The sequence below is a fragment of the Stegodyphus dumicola genome, chromosome 7 (genome assembly GCF_044657685.1).
Source record: "Stegodyphus dumicola isolate Sdum_Otavi_A_Nest chromosome 7, ASM4465768v1".
NCBI classification, from domain to species: domain Eukaryota; kingdom Metazoa; phylum Arthropoda; class Arachnida; order Araneae; family Eresidae; genus Stegodyphus; species Stegodyphus dumicola.
The window spans coordinates 102,243,554-102,264,555 of NC_140774.1; the positions used below are offsets into that span (position 1 = coordinate 102,243,554).

The window sequence follows — 21,002 nt, forward strand, 5'->3', positions numbered from 1 at the left end:
ATCTCACATAAGTAGCCGAAAAACATTTAAATTTTATATATAAGGCTGCTATAAAATGTAGTCGTGCACCTCCCTTTTTCGTTTCAAACCAAATATATACTTTTAGTATATATATATATATATATATATATATTTGGTTATATATACATACATGCTATGTGTATATATATACAGAGAGAGAGAAAAAGAAAAGTAATAAATTTAGAACCCAAACAATAAAGAAATAAAACAACATGAAAGAAATGAAATATAAAACCAATAAAATCCGAAAACTCCCAATAAAGATGTGAAAAAACACTATCAACTCAACTTTTCACTTCCTTGTAGGAAGTAAAGGAAGGATTGATATCACCAAAAATTCCGAGTATCATATTTCAACGAAAATTGACATTTTGACCGCTATCGAATGCAATTTAACGATGTTTTTGAAAGACATCTGTACGTAAGAACACGATAAAAACTCTTTTTTCACAAACGGATTATTGATTAAAAATGGATTCAGAAGAAACAGTTTCGTGACGTCTGTACGTACGTTACGCATGTACGTAAGTATGTATGTATGTATATCGCATAACTCGAAAACGAGTAGCCTCAGAACGTTGAAATTTTGTACATAGATCTCGTATAACATATAGTTGTGCGCTTCCCTTATATATATATATAAATGTAATATTAAAGCACAATTTTGGAAGCATTAATATAGAACACTAGATGTAGATGAGCAGAAATGCTGATTGCGTAGATACTTGATGCTTAGAGCGTCCATCCATTTTGATGAGCCGGATTAAATTTCATATTTATTTAAATTCACATTTTGTGGCCACAATTCACTTGGCACTCCATTCGTGCCCATTTCCAGAACATTTATAATTTTGATACTATAGCAATAGAAGATTTCTGCAGCGCCTTTACTGGATGAAAACGTAAGCGAGAAGAGAGAGTGTCGCAGTACTTCAGAGGAAAGGGGGAGGAAGTCAAGTTTCAGTTCGAGTTAGTTTTCGTTTATAATTATTTTGGTTGGGCAAGTGATTTCTGCATTGAGCGTTACGTAAGATCGCATGATTAATTTGAATGACGCAGTTTAGATTTATAGTGCTATTTCTAAGACAGAGAGATGAAGTTCCCAAATGAAATAAAAATAACAAAGGTCATAGTAAATTAAATTCAGAAGTTTGCTTTCAAATTTTTTATCTTACATATAAATATATATATATATATACATGCCCACTCTGTTATTCGGCTCCATGAACTCAAGTTTTTTATTCTTATCTGTTGTGCATTTTTTGCTTTCAAAATAATTAAGCGTAGCTAAGCCTAAACTTTTTCATTCCTTGTACGAAGGAAGTATTGTTATCAGGGTAAAGGAAGTATTGTTATCAGGAAAAATTTCGGGTATCATATTTCAACTGACAGCTATCGAATGCAATTTAACGATGTTTTTGCGTGACATCTGTACGTAAGGACAGAATAAAGGACTCATTTTTCCAAACGGATTATAAAATTTATTTAAAATGCATTCAGAAGAAATTTCCTCGTGACCTGTACGTACGTACGTATGTATGTATCTCGCATAAAGCAGAAACAGCCTCAGAACGTTTAAATTCTGTATATGGGATTGCTATAACATGTATTTGTGCACCTCCCTTTTTTGTTTGCAGTCGGCCGCACAGTATTATATTATATATAGCTATTTATCTATCTACGTTTATATATAAGTGTACCCACTCTGTTACTCGATTCCGTAAGCTCAGGTTTTTAATTCTTATATGTTGGTAAATTGTGCATTTTTTGCTTTAAAACTGATTGAATTATGCTGTTCGTATCTTCTGGTTAAGGTATTTATGCCTTTAGTTAACCTGCATGTTATAATTGTAGAATTATCAACAATTTAAAAGTTGTTTAAGTGCGGCTAAACCTGATTTGTTTTGCCATAGCAGCCATATTTGTTTACATTTGAGACTTAGAAGAATAATGAATGAAGTTAATTTCTGCGCCTTCAGTGTCTTTTTGTCGAATAGGACCAAAAGTAAACTTTCAATTTTGTACACCGAAAGTCTGTCTTCTTGCCTGCTGGCAAAATTGCTTGTCTTTGCATAGAAACTATAATTTTAATTGTAAATAATTTTTTAAATTGCTTTAACTGTATTTGGTGTTTAATATTTTTCTGTATTTTTTCCATTTTTAATGAAGATATTTTGAGGTTTTATGTATTTTTGCCATGCTGGGAAGTCAGAAGAGAATTAATTGGATGAGAAATATATGTCTAATGAATTCCGAGGAAATATGTATTAATGAAATGCAGCAAAAATGCGTATAATTTAATATTTCGTACAAGGAAGTCATGTGGTACGTGCATCAGACTTTTTGTCTATATGTAATTAATATTTCAACAGCATTTTGCGCGGAAATGATTTGGGGATATTTTTGTAGTAAGGAATTTCTGTAATACTATATATGTGTATATATACATATAATTAATTAAAGCCTAAGTAATAAGAAATTCAGAACAGAACCTACAATGATATGCAAGAAATGAAATTTAAGATCAGTAAAATCCCCAAATTTCCCAATAAAAAAACTAAAAAAAAAAATTTTTTTTAATCAGAAGAAATCCCGAAAACAACAGAAATCTAATAAAATTCATAAAAATATATAAAATAAGAAAGAAATACATTTAATATCTGATTCAGCGTTATCAAGAGCAGGTAAATCAGATTCAATTGCATCTCTCCTCCTGGAAAAACTTCTGTGTTTCTGTTCATCCAATATTAGCTGATGAACTATCTTAAATGATTTAAATATCTTAGAAATTTTAAATTAGTTCATCCGGAAATTCTGAATGTCTCCTCTACACAGAAGCCCTTCCCTCATATTAAATATAAATATAAAAAAGAAATTTAAATGAAATAAACTCAATGCTTAATAAAGCAAAGTAAAATGCACATTCTACTAATATTAAAATGCTTTATTTCCTTCATGTCTTTGTGGAATTGTTTCCGAATTTCTTACTATTTTGTCTATAATTTAGTTTTCCAACAGCATTTTGCGCGGATAATATTGGGAAATATTTGTTTAAAAACATTTGTGATACTGTTGTTATATGTATTTACATATGTATTTATTCTTACCCTGTTACTCGGCTCAATAATTTCAGTATTTGTATTCTTATATGTTGGTAAATTGTGCTCTTTTTGCTTTAGAAGCGATTGCATTATGTTATTTTTATGTTCCGGTTAAGGTTTTTATGACTTTAGTTAATCTATATGCAATACTTGAACAACTATCAATAGTTTAAAAGTGGAACTAAGTCTAATGAAGCTGCTATTTTTTTTACATTTGAGACTACGAGTAGAATAGTGAATTAGTCAGTTGGTGCCATCAACTTGCAGTGTCTTTTTGTGCAATGGGACCAAAAGTTAACTTTAAATTTTGTACACCGAAGCGTCTTCCTGCCTGCCCCTTCTTGCCTATTTTCTTCCTGTCTGTTTAATTGTAAAAATTGTTTTAAAACTGTATTAGATGTTTTAGGTTTTTCTGTAATTGACGATTTTTAATGAAGATGTTATGAGTTTTTATGTATTTTTGTCTTAAGCGAAATGAGAACTGGTTTCAGACAATATAAGTCAAAGCGATTAGCACATTACACTACTTAGCCAAACAAAAGTAAAGAATGCACTAGGTAAAAACAAATCCTTTCTGCAGTTTTCATTGACTTAATTTCATTGACTTCCGACTTTCATTGACTTTTCATAAAAATCTGCTTATCACTTAGCTTGTAGGGATACTTTACTCTTAAAGCTTTCCAATATGGAGTTCACTGAAACGTGTTTCGTTGGTTCAAGAGTTTTCTTATCCAGCGAATTCTAGAGTTCGCTATGAAGATCGTTTTCATGATATAAAGTCTTAAGGACTGGCCTCCCACAGGGAGGTGTTACCTGTTGTCTTCTGCTTAATATATACATAAATAGTCTCACATCTGAAATTGGAAAAAAAACTGGTGTTAAAAGTTTACTTTACGCTGACTATTTTGTTTTCTAGATTGAGACTCCCAGACGTCATGCAAAGGAAAATCAGAGTTAATTCTAAATCAGGTCTTAAAGATTTCAGAAGACTGGTGCTATATTCATAATATGGAAGTTAATTTAGAGAAGACTGTGTATCAAAGTTTTTTATTTACTCACCAGCCTCTGAAATTTACTGTGCTCTTCGACTTATCACTGGTGCAACTGAAACCATCCCAGTTGATGCATTTTTACTAGCTACACACCATATATGTATTAAATCTACTGTGGAAGAGACAGCACTAATCCTATGGAGAAAATATTTAAGAGAACCAGGCTGTTTTTCTCTATGAAATTACTGCCTTTTCCCGAAGGAAAGAGAACTTAAAACTCAGAATGATTTTCTTCAAGCAGTCTTTTCCGTCAGAGATCAGCTAGGCCTTACATGGGAAGGATAAGATTTTGTGAAACTCCAGTGTCTAACTGATATAAAAATATGTAGTCAGAATTAATTTGTTAAACGAAATCCTCAAAAAGCAAACAGATGATCAAATTTTAAAATCTATATCTTTGAAAACCATTAATGCTTTATATTCTGAGTGTGAATGTCTACATGTATTTGCGGATGGCTCTGTGTTGGCTGACAGTATTGTGCAGGCAAGCCTCCACATTTATTCAACCTCAAGTGTGTTCACTGCGACCGCTGAATGACAAGGCGAAATTGACGGCTACAACCGGTTTCTCTTCCTGCCGCTGTTGGGCTCCGAAGGTGTAGGACAGCTTCTGGCTGTCCTCACCCCGGCTGAGACGTGTGCCAATTTTGTTCTTTTTTCGTTCTTTTTTTAGACTGCCATCTCCGTGCTGGATGTAAAGCAATGTGTTCCTCCTAGTAAAGAAATTGGTACTGAAGATTCGACCAAATAAATCTATATACTAACTACTGCCGTAAATTAACGATGTTCTACAATTTAAAAGTCTTCGAAAGGACTTCATGTGCACGCGCTCCACTTTCCGGATGATATGAGTGTTCGCCTTGTGCTTCATCAAAAATATATTGAAACAACCAATAACTCAATTTACGCCATTAAAAAATTTGACTTTTTTATCACGAAACTTTGCTTTACGTTGATGGAATGAGATCTAATTTGATTGGAATATGATGCACATCTCATACGAGAGGTTAGGATTCAAAATGGTAGGACAGATACTCTTCTATTTATTCGGCCACTATACGATCACGACTGATAATCTTCTGTCTGGCAATATTTACTTAATTTATGCTGGTACTGATTTAAAATTTAGTGATGTCAAGATATAATAAATATTAACTGATTTGTATTATTTGAATTGTCATCCTTTGGGGGTAAGTTACTTTAATTTTATATTTCTTTCAGATCACACACCTCACTTCTCATTATTGCTACAAGTACTAATGCAGATGCTGGCGTCTTTTGCAAGCTTTTTTAATTTTACAATCCTGTTGAAATAAATAGAAATGCTTTTGAGGCTGAGATCATGGCTTTACGCATAGTTTTATTCCAACTCCAATATGAACTTGAGCATATTTCGAAGGTTTTCATACTGTCTGATTCTAAAGTTGCTCTTCTAACCATGTCTTCTTTTGAATCAGCCGTGTATATTGATGTCTTAAAATGTCAGCCGTTTCCAAACAACTTAGCTCAGGGGGGCAAAGTTGCTATGCAATGGATACCATCACACTGTGACCTCTCATGGAGTTGACAAGGCATACTTTTTTGGCAAAGAAAGGTGCCAATATTCTCCAAATAACTAACAATCACATCCCTTTTTAAACTACCAAAAAGTAATTAAAAATTAGTACAAAGAAGCTTTTTGGAAAGGTGTTACCGAAAGAAACAGCCATGAAGTAAGAATTAACTGAATTTTTGACACTTCATTATGGCCCAGAAAGAAATCTGTTGCTTTCTTTCGTCTTGTTACTGACCATGATTTCCTTTAAAATTATCTGCATCGAATGAATATTATCACAGCCCCAATTTGTTAATTCTGTAACCTTCATGAGTAAATGATTGTTTCATATCTGAGTTGTTGCCCTGCAGTAACTGCTGTATCACTCTGGGAGAGATATTGCGAGATGAGACGCAAAATAGATTTCGAGATTATATAAGATTTCTTGTTTTCTTTCATCTTTGCTTGTTCTGTCTACAGTTGTCTTTGTAATCTGCAATCAGAAATAAAAAAGAACGTTGCGCAAAGTTTCATATATTAACCGAAAGTGCCTATTTTCCAAGAAACTGGGAACGTTTTCCCACCAAAAATTCAAACAACAGTTATTACACAATCTACGGTACTAATTACATACAGACTATAGTTATTACACATTCTACGGTAGAATAGTACCTCGGTTCCGATCTACGGATCGGAATATGAGGTACTATTCTACGGTACCTCATGTTTCGATCTTACAAGGTATTCAGTTTAAAAGTGAATTCTTCGTAGAAGCATTATGATACATATTTGTCAAACTTACTTTGCTTGCAAAGTAAGCTGGAAATGACATCATTTCAATTAGATGCATTTGTCTCACGTTTTGGCTGTTCCTAGAAAACCTAAGAAACTTTACCTGTATAACTTAAATGCCAGCAGAATTCGTATTGAACTTCTTCAAGATGTGCGTATTATTCAGTACACTATTTTCATTAATTATTTCCCGCAAAAGTATCCTTGCTATAACATCTTCATACTGGAATCTGGTGTATGACGGGTCACACAGGCTTACTTTGCTGAACAGTGATGTTGGTTTTCTTGCAACAAGGAAATGGATTTCTAGACAAATATCAGTATGTATGTTTGTTTCAAAGAACAAGGGTCCGATTATTCATCCCGTTAATAGGTTAATAGTTTGAGGGTGCAGAAGAAAATGCAGATTTTCAGAGTTGTATGTCCTAAATTTTTGCCACAGATATATCCACTAAGAAAATAAAAGCATGCTTTTCCTGTGAAACAAATCTGATCTAAAATGGAAATATCATTGTGAAGGAAACTGTAACGAATTAACAGAAAGTCTACGAACAGCATGAGAGTGTTTAAAACCTCGCAAGAAATTTCATCAAAAGCCTCCGAGTTTTAATGAACTCATAACGCCGAACTGATTTGTCAAGCTTTTACCTTTAAGTGGACAGTATAAGAGTTAAAGAACTCTCGCAAGTACACTTTTAAATTTACTCTCCTCTTTTAAATTGAATACCCTGTATTTTCCCTTTAACGGACAGGTATTGACTATTTGCATCTCAGAACGAATAATTACAATTTGCCCATGAAAGAGATTATTTTCATTTTGATCTGTGTGTATAATTTCATCAGAGTTTTAACTAGAGCTCATTTGCAATTACGTTGTCACTGGATTAGCTGTAATTGTAATTACAATTCTAAATGGAGAGGATCTTTTTTAATTTTTAAATTTTGTATAATTTCCTCGATTATAGATTCGGCCACATTCCGAATTATAAGAGAATTAATTATAATGTAGTTTTGTGTGATTAAATATAACTACATGGATTAATTGTAATATTCTAGCTAAAATAGAGTTCCTTGAAACTAAAATACTGAAGGACTATATATGGTGAATACTGGCTGAGATTTTATGAATAAGTAACAAGTCCGAACAAAGAGGGATTAATTACCCTTTTATTACATCTCGAAATATATTTACAGATGACCCTTTTCAGGCGTGCAAAAAGCCTCCACTTTGGCTTTAACTAAAAATGGAAAATATAAAACGAATCTAATGCTAAATCAAATTAACTTGCTGCACAGAATCAAACTCACAGAGTTGGCCCTTAATTAAGGCTAATTGGCGTATATTATCAGACATGCATTAGGTACGGCCGCAGAATGACAAGCTTAGACTAATAACAAAAACGTGACCGAAAGGCACAACATGCTGTTCTACTGAAGTGATACAGGCTTCAGCTGAAATACTCGTTTCTACTTTATTTGCATAAATCGTAATCCTAAAAACTCATTCTGGCAGGAAAACGCTGGTACGAAACTAGAAGGTGAAGGAAAGACTTGTGATGAAAAATCCCACAATTAATTTTTGTATCGCCTTTAGAAGGCGCTTTTCTTCTGACAAAAGAATGTTAGTTAGTTCAGTTTGTGATGTAGTAGATAATGAACCATCGATGCAATCCAGGTTGCTTTGTAACTAAAATTATTATTATTGTAAATTGCTGAAGTATTGGCTTCAATTAGAATTAAGTATGATCAGCTCTCTTAAGGAAGTCAATATAATATAAATATATGTTTTCTTAATATCTTGATCATAAGGCCGGGAAAAGGCCGAACACGCTGGTTGTGCTTCGAATAAAGAATTAGTATTCAAATGTAGCTAACTTTGGAAATATGTGCTGCTATCTTTGTATACCTTGTTCCAAGTAAGATAAATATGAAGATGGTTCAAGATAAGATTTAATATTCCCTTTTGTTAAGAAATGAATTTTATATTGCAAATTACTTTCGTTTTGATTGAACTGATGATTGAACAAGTTGCAAATGACTTCTAACTCCTCTTCTTTGCGTAATTAAAATCAGAAGACGAATTTAGTTAATGAAGATATCAAGTTAATTTGAAAGCATTGTTAAAAAGTGATTTTGAAATGGAAATCGCAAAGGCTAAAACAGCTAGGCTTAGATCTCTTACAACAAGATTAATTTTTAAAATTAAAGCTCGAATTTTAGAAAATGAAACAGAAGAAGAAGAGTTGGAAGAACTTTCAGAACAGATAAATTTGAAATTTAAACAGTTAAAAGAAATAGATTCTGAAATTCAAAGTGAAATTACGGATGTTAAAGAAATAGAAAACGAAATTATTAAATGTGAAGAGTATCATGACAAATTGATTAATTGCTCATGTAAGTTGAAAGCTGCTATCACTAAATGCACTGCTAACACTAGCAAATCAAAATTACGAAGCAATAATAGAAACCTTAAAAGAAAGGGTACTATTCCGTTTTGAGAACCGTAAAAATCGCTAAACTATTGTTGATGTCAGTGCTGCCAAGATAATTCCGGCAACCCTAACGCAAGAAAGTAGTGGTGTATTTAATTATGGCAAAGCACACTAGGGCTATCTGCCTAAGGGGAGGGGTGCCTTTCGTGGAGGACTTTCTAAGGGAAACTGGCTCGTATACACGTTACACATGGGGAAAACCACGAAAATACCCATGCAGCCAGCCCGTTCGCGGGATTCGAACCTCGGACCGAACTACCAGTGTTCAGCGACTTCACCGCTCGGCCGCTGGTGGGCCCACAAGAAATTAAGTCTAATAGTAAAATAACTATCTAAGATTATTGTTTTAATTTAGATGAAAGGTTAATTTCATGTAATACTTTTTTATTATTATATTTTATATAAAAAAGGTTAAACATAACTGAATAGAAGCATAAAAGTAAATAACTATTTCAGATCATTATTAAAATTTATATAAAAAAAGGCTAAACATAACTAAATGGATTCCTGCATCACTTTTTCGCTACCGAGTTATCGCTAAAGCATAATTTCATCTCCTCGGTTGCTCAAACATAATTTTCTATAATGAGAACTATCTAAACTTAACCAATTCTAAATAAGCGCGTACGCTAAATTTGGCGCGCTGTTAAATGGACGCGTTTGCTAGATTTGGCGCTTCTGCGCATACAATTTTGCTGCAATTTTTTTACGGTCCTCAAAACGGAATAGTACCAAGGAAAGATTTGGACAAAAAACTTCGGTCATTAATTCTCATTTGAATAAGCTGTTAAATATAACACTTGTTAAGAAATCGACAGACGTCTCTCTGCTTAGAGAACTGTTAGATACTTTTCAAACAGAAGTTCGCAATTTAGAAGCCCTAGGGGTAAATTCAGAAACTTATGGTTCTCTATTATGTCCTATATTGATTAAAGAAGCCTTAGGAGTAAATTCAGAAACTTATGATTCTCTTATATTATGTCCCATATTGATTAAATTAATACCGCAACATATTGTTCTAGAGATCACTAGAGATCACTAGATTAAGATTGGAAGGTCTCGAAAATAAATAATATTCTAAAAATAGAGGTAAAATCCTAATATACGGTGCAGACTTAGCGCGATTTTGAAAATTATCGCCAACACCAAAAATGACCCAAAGAACGTCTATGTATATACTATACACTATATACTATGTATATAGTACTATATACATATATACATAGTATATAGTGTATAGTATATACTATGTATATAGAATATACTATATATAGTATACTATGTATATATACTATGTATATAGTGTATAGTATATTCTATACACTATATACTACGTATATACTATACACTATATACATAGTAGTATATAGTGTATACCGTCGTTAACAATAAGAACTACTATACACTATATGTAGTGTATAGTATATACACTATATACATAGTATATACTATGTATCACTAATATATTTTTTGAATGGCCCGTTTACTACTTATCGTATATGTCCCGTTTTTACTGTTCATCATAAAGTCGCCAAAAGTGGCCAAATCCCGTGTACACCGGATACTAGGATTAAACCAAAATGGAAGTTGAAAGCAGAGAAAAAAACTTTATTTTTGACAAGCAACAAATATTCAACTGAACACACACACACACACAAAAAAAAAAAAAAAAAAAAAAAAAAAAAAAATCAAACACCATTACGAAAAACTAGTGATCTGAGTGCAAAGCTTCAAAATCGGTACAGTTTTGTGAAAGGAATTCATAAAAGTACACCATCAGCAATGGCATTCAATATGACGCAGACTACATGCATTTTCTCTTTTGCACCACATGATTCATTTAAATGCAAAATGTCGCCAAAAAATAAAATAGAAGTTTTAAAGAATACTAAACGTTGTTTCAAATGTTTTAAAATTTATCACATTGGTAAAAACTGTCGCTCTAATAAACTTTCTTGTTTGAAGTGCTAAAGCGAAAGTCATAGGTCCCCTGGTTTGGGTAACAACCAAAATAATAATATTGCAACAATGAATCAAACGAATAATATTGAGGACAAGTGCAAAGAATCATTGAATTTAAATTGTAATGCTAAAGATATTCAAGAGTTAAATAATTCTAATGCTGAGACTTTAAATTCAATTTCAAAGTGAAATGCAAGTATGGCATGTTACAAATTTGTTTATTTACAAACATATGCAGTTGTTGCAAATTCAGAATTTAATTCGAAAGTAAATAGGCTTCTACTCGATAATGGAAGTAAACGAAGTTTCTGCACTGAACATTTATTGAAATACGCTCAAGTTAAAACCTATTCTCTATGAATTACTGTCTGTTTATTCCATCGGAAAGGAATACGCTTCAGAAAAGAAGTATCCAGTCGTCGAATTTGAAATCAAAGCTAGACATAATACGCAGCATTCGATTAGAATCGAAACTCTCGTTATCCCAAGCATTACCGGCGCCATAATTTCTCCTCCAGATAAAAAAGTGCCAAAATTTATGACTAGACATAAACTACCGCTCGCTAACTCATGCTGTGGAGATAAGTATTTGGATGTTGAAATAATAATAGGATCCGATATATTTTGGAAATTTATCTTAGATGAGAAAATAACAATTAATAAACATTTAGGTGCATTAAAAACTGTCTTTGAATGGGTAATTACAGGTTCGAAATTTGGAAAAACGGAAGCTTGTTTACAAAATATTACCATATGAACAATGCGATAATGAATGACCTAAGAATTTGGGAATTAGACTCAATTTCCTAAACATTTTGGTATTTCAAAAGAAAACGTAGACTTCTCTCTTAAAGATAAACAAATAATTGATCAATTTGAAAATTCTTTATCCTTTGATAAAGGAAGATATCAAACTAAATTGCTTTGGAAATCTCACCCTGGTGAATTAAATAATAATTTTCATATTGCAAAGAAGCGTTTTGAGTTTTTTAGAGACAGATTGGATAAGGATGTAGAAATGCGTAAGGAATACACAAAAATAATTTAAGATCAACTCGATGACGGAATTGTTGAAGTATATCAAAATAAAGATTCGAATCAGGTTAATAAGACCAGATAAAGAAACTTCTCGTGTTAGACTTGTTTTCGATGCGTCATGTAAAGGAGAAAATACTAAATTCTTATATGATTTGTTACAGGTTGGAAATAATTTAAATCCTAATATATTAGATGTCATTCTTAAATTCCAAGAACACGATATCGCTTTTTACGCTGATATAAAAAAAGGCATTTCTAATGATACGTATTTCCGAGGAAGATCGAAAATATTTAAAATTTCTTTGGTTTCAGAATGACAACAGTGAATCGCTCAAAATTATTAACACGTTTACCATTTGGTAATAGTACCAGTCCATTCATTCTAGCATCCACAATAAAGCACCATATTAAGAAATACATTACTAAAAATCCTGAAAGTTATGAAACGTTGTATTCATCTTTATATGTCGATGATTTGTATTATGGGACGAGTACAGTAGAAAAGGCATACCAATTGTCATCTGATGCAGTTATGATTTTAAAGCACGCGAATATGAATCTACGTAAATTTAAATCCAATTCTAAGGAGTTAAAAGACATGTGGTTAAAAAACGGTTTATCAATGAATGATTCCTTTGCGCAAGCTAAAATTTTAGGTCTTCATTGGGATACTGAAAATGATACTATTAAACTAGATTTAAAATATTTAGTGACATTTCACTACACATATTCTGCGATGAAAGTAATAACGCATATGGATGTGTTGCATATTTCAGATGTACAAATAAGTTTTGTGAAATCAAAACGAGTTTCATTTTATCAAGGACCAGAGTAACTTCTCTTAAAAGCTTAACATTACCCCGACTGGAATTGATGGGAGCAGTGACGGCAGCTAGAATCGCAAAATATCTAACTAAATTATTTAATCATATTTTGGCAACAGATATATTTATGGACAGGTTCGCAAATCGCATTACATTGGATTAAAGGATCTTTTAGCAATTGGAAATCTTTTGTCCCCAATAGGGTTGCAGAAATTCAAGACTTGATAAATCTCAATAACTAGAAACATTGTAGCGTAAGAAGAATCCTGCTGATTTATTAACCAGAGGTTTGAGTGTAAATTCTCTGAAGACTTGTTCACTTTGGTGGTTTGGACCAGAATGGTTACAAAACAAACCTATAGACTGGCCAGTTCAACCCAATGTTGACGTGGGAAACGATGAACAACTATAACGCCGTAGTAAGATATCCGTTTATGACATTATTGTGAAAAGAGATGATCAACTATTGGATATAACAAAATTCAGTAATGTGCAGAAATTTCTCAGAATTGTGGCATGGATTAAACGCTTCGTTGCTAAGGCAAGAAAACTGACCGCTAGTAGTTGCACTTTAAGGGCTTCTGAAATTCAAGAGGCTGAAATATTTTGTGTTTGTAAAGCTCAGATGGATTTCTTCACACCTGAAATTAAGGCTCTTCAATCTAACAAGTCAATTTCCCCAAGCTCTAATGTATTCACCTTGGCACCGTTTCTTGATGAATATAAAATTCTTAGAATTAAGGGAAGATTAGAAGAAACCAAATATACAGTTGACGAAAAACATCCCGTTCTTCTGCCTAAAGATTCCAAATTTACTGGATTAATTCTAAAAAGGGAACATAATAACGTTCTGCACGCAGGAGTTGCAACAACTTTAGCCAAAATACGACAGAAATTTTGGATTCCTAAAGGCCGCCAGTTGGTGAAGAAAGTCTTAGTCGTTTAATATGTCGAAAATATGCAGTAAAACCAGCGAAACAAATGACAGCTCAGTTACCTAAAAATCGAATTGTTGAAACTCCACTTTTCTATGTTACAGGCGTAGATTTCACAGGTCCAGTTTACATCAAGTCTGGAAACGACATTCAGAAATCATACATCGTATTATTTACGTGCGCTCTTACATCTAGAACTCATTTCCGATATGTCTGCAAATAAATTAATTTTGACTCTCAGACGTTTCATTTCGAGAAGAGGAAACTGTCACGCCTTTTATTCAGACAACGCGAAAACTTTCAAATATGCTGCCAAAGATTTACAGTATTTATACAGCATAATTAAAGGAGCAGACTTTCAAAATTTCCTAGCAAATGAAAGCTTGAATAGGAAATTTATCGTCGAGCTTGCTCCATACCATGGAGCTTTTTATGAACGTCTTATGAAAACCATAAAGGAACCGTTGAAAAAGATATTGGGCAAAGAAGATATTGGGCAAAAAGATATTCTTCAAAATTCAAACTGAATTTTGAAGAATTTATGACTGTGTTGACAGAGGTCGAAAATATTGTGAATTGACGTCCTTTGACCTACATTTACAATGATTTACATGAACCTGAAACGCTTGCGCTGGCTGGTTTCCTATTGATCGGTCATAAAGATAAATATCCATGTAACTTTGCTGAGATCCTGAATAGATCTCCAACAAGAGAGAGTCTAATGAAAAGAAAAGAATATCAGACAGCACTTCTGAAACAGATCTCGAAAAAATTGAAAAGTCAGTATTTTCTTGAATTAAGAAATGCTCATATCTTCGGTACACCCGAAACTAAGAAAAATCTTAAAATTGGTGATATAGTTTTATTTGAAGGAACAACTAAATCTAAGTTCCTCTGGGATTTAGGCCGAGTAATTTAAAGTTTTAAAGGACGTGATGGTATTGTACGATCATGTGTCGTAAAAACAAAAAAAGGGGACCTTTAAGAGACCTGTGCAGTTGATATACCCCTTGAACTTTCTGACTGAAAATGAACTAATTTTGTAACTTTTAAATCTTATTTCTTATATTTCATGTTCACTAACATTAATTTTAGTTAATTAGTTTAGTTATTACTAATAATTTACTGTTTGTAATTCGAATTAATATTTACTTATTGAGTAATATTTGAATTGTATGCTATTGACATTTTAAAATTTTATTGAATTTCTTCTTTTGCTGTTTATATCAGTAAATGTATTTGATATTGATATGTAAATTGCTTTCTTACATATGAATTATTTTGTATGCTGAAAAAGTGATAATTTTTGCAAACATTATCAGGTGGGGAGTATTGAAAAATCCCACAAATGATTTTTATATCGCCGTTAGAGGGCGCTTCTCTTCTGAGAAAAGAATAATAGTTAGCTCAGTTTGTGACGTAGTAGATAATGAACCATCGATGCAATCCAGATTGCTTTTGTAAATAAAATGATTATTTTTGTAGATTGCTGAAGTATTGGCTTCCATTAGAATTAAGTATCATCAGCTCTCTTAAGGAAGTCAATTTAATATAAATATATGTTTTTTAATAACTTGTTCTAAAATAAAAATACCTATTAGAACATTAAAGTAGAATTCTACATAAATATGACCGAAATTAAATTAATTGAGATTGTTTGTTACATAGTAATTTACTCATTAAACATTACATTTTAATAGTAATAGATTAATACCCAGCTTTAACTCTGATTGTAAAAAGATAATGTTTTGGACGATTTGTAACTTATCATATTTATACATGAACATGAGGCATGACTGTTTATTGTAGATCAGCATATTATCTTCACTGCTTTGTTTCATAGTATCAAGGAATCTTTATCTTGTCTATACTCGGAGATACAGCTAACCTGAAAAGCTGACAAAAATAGCGATAATTATACAACCAATAATACATTTCTTGAATTTAATATAAGAGAAAGGATTCAGTTACTTTCAGAAGCAGCTAAGGGATAGAGGCAATATGCTGAGTTCATAAAATTTTATATTTACTCATTTTTATTTAATATCCTGCTTATCTCTTGTTTCGACGTCAGAGCACCGTCCAATAAATGTATCATTTTGCTCTGAATGGCTCATTTCGGGAATTATTTATTATAAGAAACCTAAAAAATCACCATTTTTTGTGAGAAGTAGCCGAAACCTAATCTATAGACCCTTTTCGCTGAGAAATTCTTGACAATCATCTTTTTAAATCCGATTTTTTTTAATCCCTACAAAACTGAAGCAAAATGTAGCATTACATATAGATTGGATATCTTTATATTTCTTCACATACATCTCGGAAAAAAGTGATCTTAAAGCAACAAAAATGTGCAAGTTGGAAAATATTCTCTGTAGTAAATAAAAGAATCAAAAATATTCAAATGTGGTATTCAGCGTTCACGTTAAAGAAACAATGCTCAATGTGGCGAAATACAAGTGTAAATGTGGTGATTTGATCTTTGTAGCTTTCTTGCTATTGTTCTCAGGATAGATTTATTTCGGTCAGAGTATCAACAAAAAAGATTAAAGTGTGGAAACGTTTCAGATAAATTCAAAAATAAGGGGTGAATATACCTTTACAGAAATAATTAGAAAAGTGTTATCAGTAATTCTTATTTAGAATGTATGAAAAAGAAACAAGTGCCACTTTCATATCGTGTCGTATCTCATACACATTTTTCTGTCGTTATGGACTGAATAGCTTAACCAACACGTTGAGGAGCAGTCCTTAGAATGCTTCTCAGCGTGTTGAGTTCTATCAATGTAATATATAAATTTGAACTTGGCACTATGTCCGGCTTGGTGAACTTGGTCAATGTAAGGCGAGGGTATCTGAAAGAAGGACCGAAACAGAAAGGGAAAACACATGATCTGTAACTGACATAGTTCAATTAATAAAATTTAAAATGATGGTGTACCGCTAATTTACTGGTACAGATTAGCTTCTAAAATTATTCTGTAATCGTGCTAATAAGTGAATATGACTCCCTGATGGATCATTGCGAATCAGCACATAGATTAATACAACCAGTAGTGTAACTTTGCATCATTTTGAAAAGTCTCGAGTCGAAATGGTAGTCTGAGTAAGAAATTATTTAATTACAATGCACTTTTTATTATTCTTTTCAACTATCCGCTACTCGATCCCACCAATGGCCGAGTAGTTAAGACCACTGCATCCTGGTAGTTCGATACGATTTTAGACCCAGGCTAAAATGCTGGCTGTATGGTTCGCTTTCGTGGTTTCGTATATGTAACGTTAATATAAGACAGTTTCCCTAAAAACGTCTTGCGCGAAGTCATCCCTTCCCTTAGATAGCTCTCGTGTATTTTGCTATATTCAAGTAACCTAACCTAATCATACTCTACCAAACACTGTACCTCACAGACTATAGCTGAAATGAAAAAAAAAATGAAAACGTCGAAGTGATTAAAATTATGTTTCTGGAAGCAGCAGATGCATTTTTTGCGAGTTTAAAAAAATCAAATATTACATGCTATTGCTAAGGAACTTCTTGTTTATCTTAAGGAACTTACGGTTTATGCATCAATGAGATAAGGCTGAGGATATGTCGCATAACATCTGTTTACGAAATAAATAAATAAATAAAACTTGCAGCGTCACTACAGTTTATCTGTCCCATCAATAAATCTATAACTAACATAATTCGGTTGTTCTTATTTATTATGATGACATATGGGAAATTTATTAAAACAGAAGAGCTTCTAAAATGCATTCCTTTAAAGATATTATTACGAAAAGATTTACAATTAAAAGTAAAACCGCTTTATTTCATCTGAATTTTAACGGAACGAAAAAATACTCTAAAGGGTTTGCTGTCATTATTGATGCTGCTAGTGAAAGAAAGAGTACATTTTTTAATCTTTGCAAAGAATTATATTAGAATGTTGACTTTTAAAGGAACTTTCTTCAGCTTTAAAATTTTGACAGACTTCTGCATTTTTCCATTCTTGCAGATAACATTAAAAGAGAATCAAATTTTATATATAAGACATGAGAAAAACTTTATGTTAAATGTTTCACAACGGACTGGCAGTTTTCAGCAAATGTCTACTTGGTAAAGTAAGTAGAGCCGAAGAGAAGTACACAGTTTTCTTTATTTCAAAAACGAAACCGGAAAAGGGAAGCTGAAAAACCTACCGGAAAAAGGAGTTTATATTCACATAAATCAGTTTATGGTAGCAGTTTTTAACTGAAGTTTAACAGCTTCATGAAAGGAAATTAATCTTGCTGTACAGTTTCTTTTAGCTCTTTATATGAATATTAATTATTATTTTAATTACGATTATTAATATTAATATATCAAATATTCATTATGAAAAATGTTTGTTAGAGTAACTCTTCATCAGAAATAAAGCTGAAATTTTACTTAGTCATGCCGCTTCAATTGAGAGATTAATGTACAGACTTTTGTCTCAAGAACAAAAACGAGCAATTTTAATTCAGTGAGCAAACCGAACAGAAGTTTTATTTTTTAATATCGTTTTCGATTCTTAAAGACAAGAAAGAAATCGCTTCGCTTTATATCGCAATTTTAGAGTTATTCATTCCCGTTTAAGCGCTAACATTGAGATAATGTGAATGATAAAGAAGAATCCCAATCTTATGAAATAATTAATATGGGTTTAAAAATTCAGGGAATCGTTTTTATTAAACATTAAAAAAATATTTCAACGTTTTTTGCTACAAAATTTCCATCTGATTACTTTTTCACTCCCCTAATTTTCTTCATAATATTATTTTTCTTTTTGCTTTAGTTATTTGCATATAGAATCTTTAATTTAAATATCAGATGAAAAATGTTGCTTTAAGCATCACTTGCAATATCAAAAAATACCAAAAATTACACACTACTGTATCTCACTTATCAGAAGGATAAGGAACGGGCGTGAATTTCAAGATTGTCATTGTTTCCACTATGTCTTTCAAGTTTTGACAAAATTAAACATTGGTTGATGTCAAGTATTACTCGTAAGGAAGATGAGGAACAAGCTGGAACTTCTAGCTTATTTTTGTTTACACCATTTACTAGCACCAACTGCGACACGGCTTTGTGGTGTCGTGACAGTGAAAATTGTCCTCCTGTCAGGCCTAAATCTATGGAAGCATTGTCTTGGTGCTCACAATTTTTCATAATACGTTTTGGAATTAATAGTATTCCGTTCAACGTAAAATTCACCCTTTGGATAATGAACATTACTTTATAAGATAAAAAAGTAAAATATGTTTACTTACTGAGAGATAGTTGACTTTCGTAAACAAGCCATAAGGTGCCGCTGCAGCAAAAGAAACTATCCAGATGATGATAATGTTTCGAAACGCCCTAGTCACTTTCGACCTAGTAGTCTGGTGCAAAGGATGGCATACTGCAATATACTGCTCACAGCTGAATGTAACAATAGTCAAAATGGATGCATAAGCGGTAGCCTCTGCCATCACTGTGCGAAGAATGCACATCCAACTTCCAAGCTGCCATGGATATTGATGCCACAAGCTGTACATTTCCAACGGCATCGCTAAAAAATCAAAAATGTAATTACAAAGAGGGTAAATTTGTTTTTAATTTTTCTAACTGGAAATTAAATAAAAAGTTTATATTCTAATAGTATTTATATGTTATTTTAAGATGTAATGATATGCATTCATAATATATACTATATATACATCATGTCCACAAAAGTACTTTGCCTTTATTTTCGCAACAGTTGGTCGTAGACATATGTTTCCTACTACAAAAGTATTTTAAATGACGCAACTAGTTCTGTTTTGGCATTAATAAATTTAAGGAAACTTTTCGAACATATACAAAATATAACTTTTTATGTAATCTGTTTTTACTGAATGCTTTTTGCATTTCCTTTTTTTTTTTTTTTTCATTTTACAGTGTCCCTATACTTATATTAGAAACACTTTATACTCATGATATGAAACGAAACACACGAAAATAAATTGATTCCCGAACGATTGAACTTGACTGAGATTTCAAAATTTGAGATTATTTGGGTTAAGACTTCTGTTAAATAACTCAGAAAGATTCGAGTTTGATGTTACCCCTTAAATGCCATTAGATGTTTTTTTATGATTTTGCACGGACAGAACTTTTAGGTAAGCAATTCATAAGTTTCCAAACGCTAAAAATACGTCGTTAGTATTCTCATGCAGTTTTATTATATTAAAAATCATTCAGAAATCATAACACAATAGTCATGCAAAAAGTCATTAAACTTGAAATAGGTTTTTTTAGTTAATGCAAATAGTGTTACTAGTTTTCTGCATGCCAGTACCGAACACTGCTAGTATTTTCTAGAACACGAAGATTCTGTGAATTAGATTTGAAAATATTACATTGGTTAACACTTTTAAGAATAATCTGTACAAAAATGCTTCTCAGTACTTAGTCTGTTAACCACAGAAGCATTTTCTGTTAACTGATATTTTATTTTTACAAATGCAAATATTTGGCTCTTCAGTTTGTGCACGACACTGGAATATGATTTGTAAATTTAATATCAGATATCTCAGTCAATTTTTATCATAAGAGATACAAAAAGACTAAATAAAAATATGATCTGTCTTTACTGAATGCTTTTTGTATTTACTTATTTTTTTGCATTTTATTTTGTATAACGAGTACAATATTTTTTTAAATATAAGTACAGGGACAGAGGAAACGTGTACAACAGGTTAGATTTCTTAATTTTTGCAAAACTAAATTTTAAATTTAAACATGCCGCAATAATAATATTTGAGTTAATTAAGACACAATAACACGCCGAATAAATACTAATTCAGAAGTCAAACAACAAAAATCAGCGTTATATTTACCAAATTTTCACAGGACTAGTTTCGATGGTTTTACCGAACCACCATCTTCAGCTGCAAAACCGCAAATTTTTGCGGTTTTGCAGCTGAAGATGGTGGTTCGGTAAAACCATCGAAACTAGTCCTGTGAAAATTTGGTAAATGTAACGCTGATTTTTGTTGTTTGACTTCTGAATTAATATTTGAGTTATAAAAACATTTTTGTGATTAGAGTTGTGTACATCTGCAACCAAAGGTTACGAAAATAAAGGCCGATTAAGAACTTTTTGAACAAAGTGTTCATTCAGTACAATTTCATCCATGGCTATTTGGCAATCATACAGTCTTCATAGATGCAAGAGATAAAAGCTCATTAGGCATTTAATGACATGTAAAATCTTACTT

The 21,002-nt window shown here is 32.1% G+C and overlaps 1 protein-coding gene across 1 annotated transcript in view; it reads right to left on the reverse strand.

Annotated features, from left to right (window-relative positions):
• The window catches only part of LOC118180219 (neuromedin-U receptor 2-like), a 312,407-nt gene that overhangs the window by 151,539 nt on the left and 139,866 nt on the right, over positions 1 to 21,002 (reverse strand). The window contains exon 2 of the mRNA XM_085821406.1: positions 19,032 to 19,312. Within this exon, the coding sequence (XP_085677532.1) occupies positions 19,032 to 19,312 (281 nt within the window). The remainder of the gene's footprint in view (positions 1 to 19,031; positions 19,313 to 21,002) is intronic.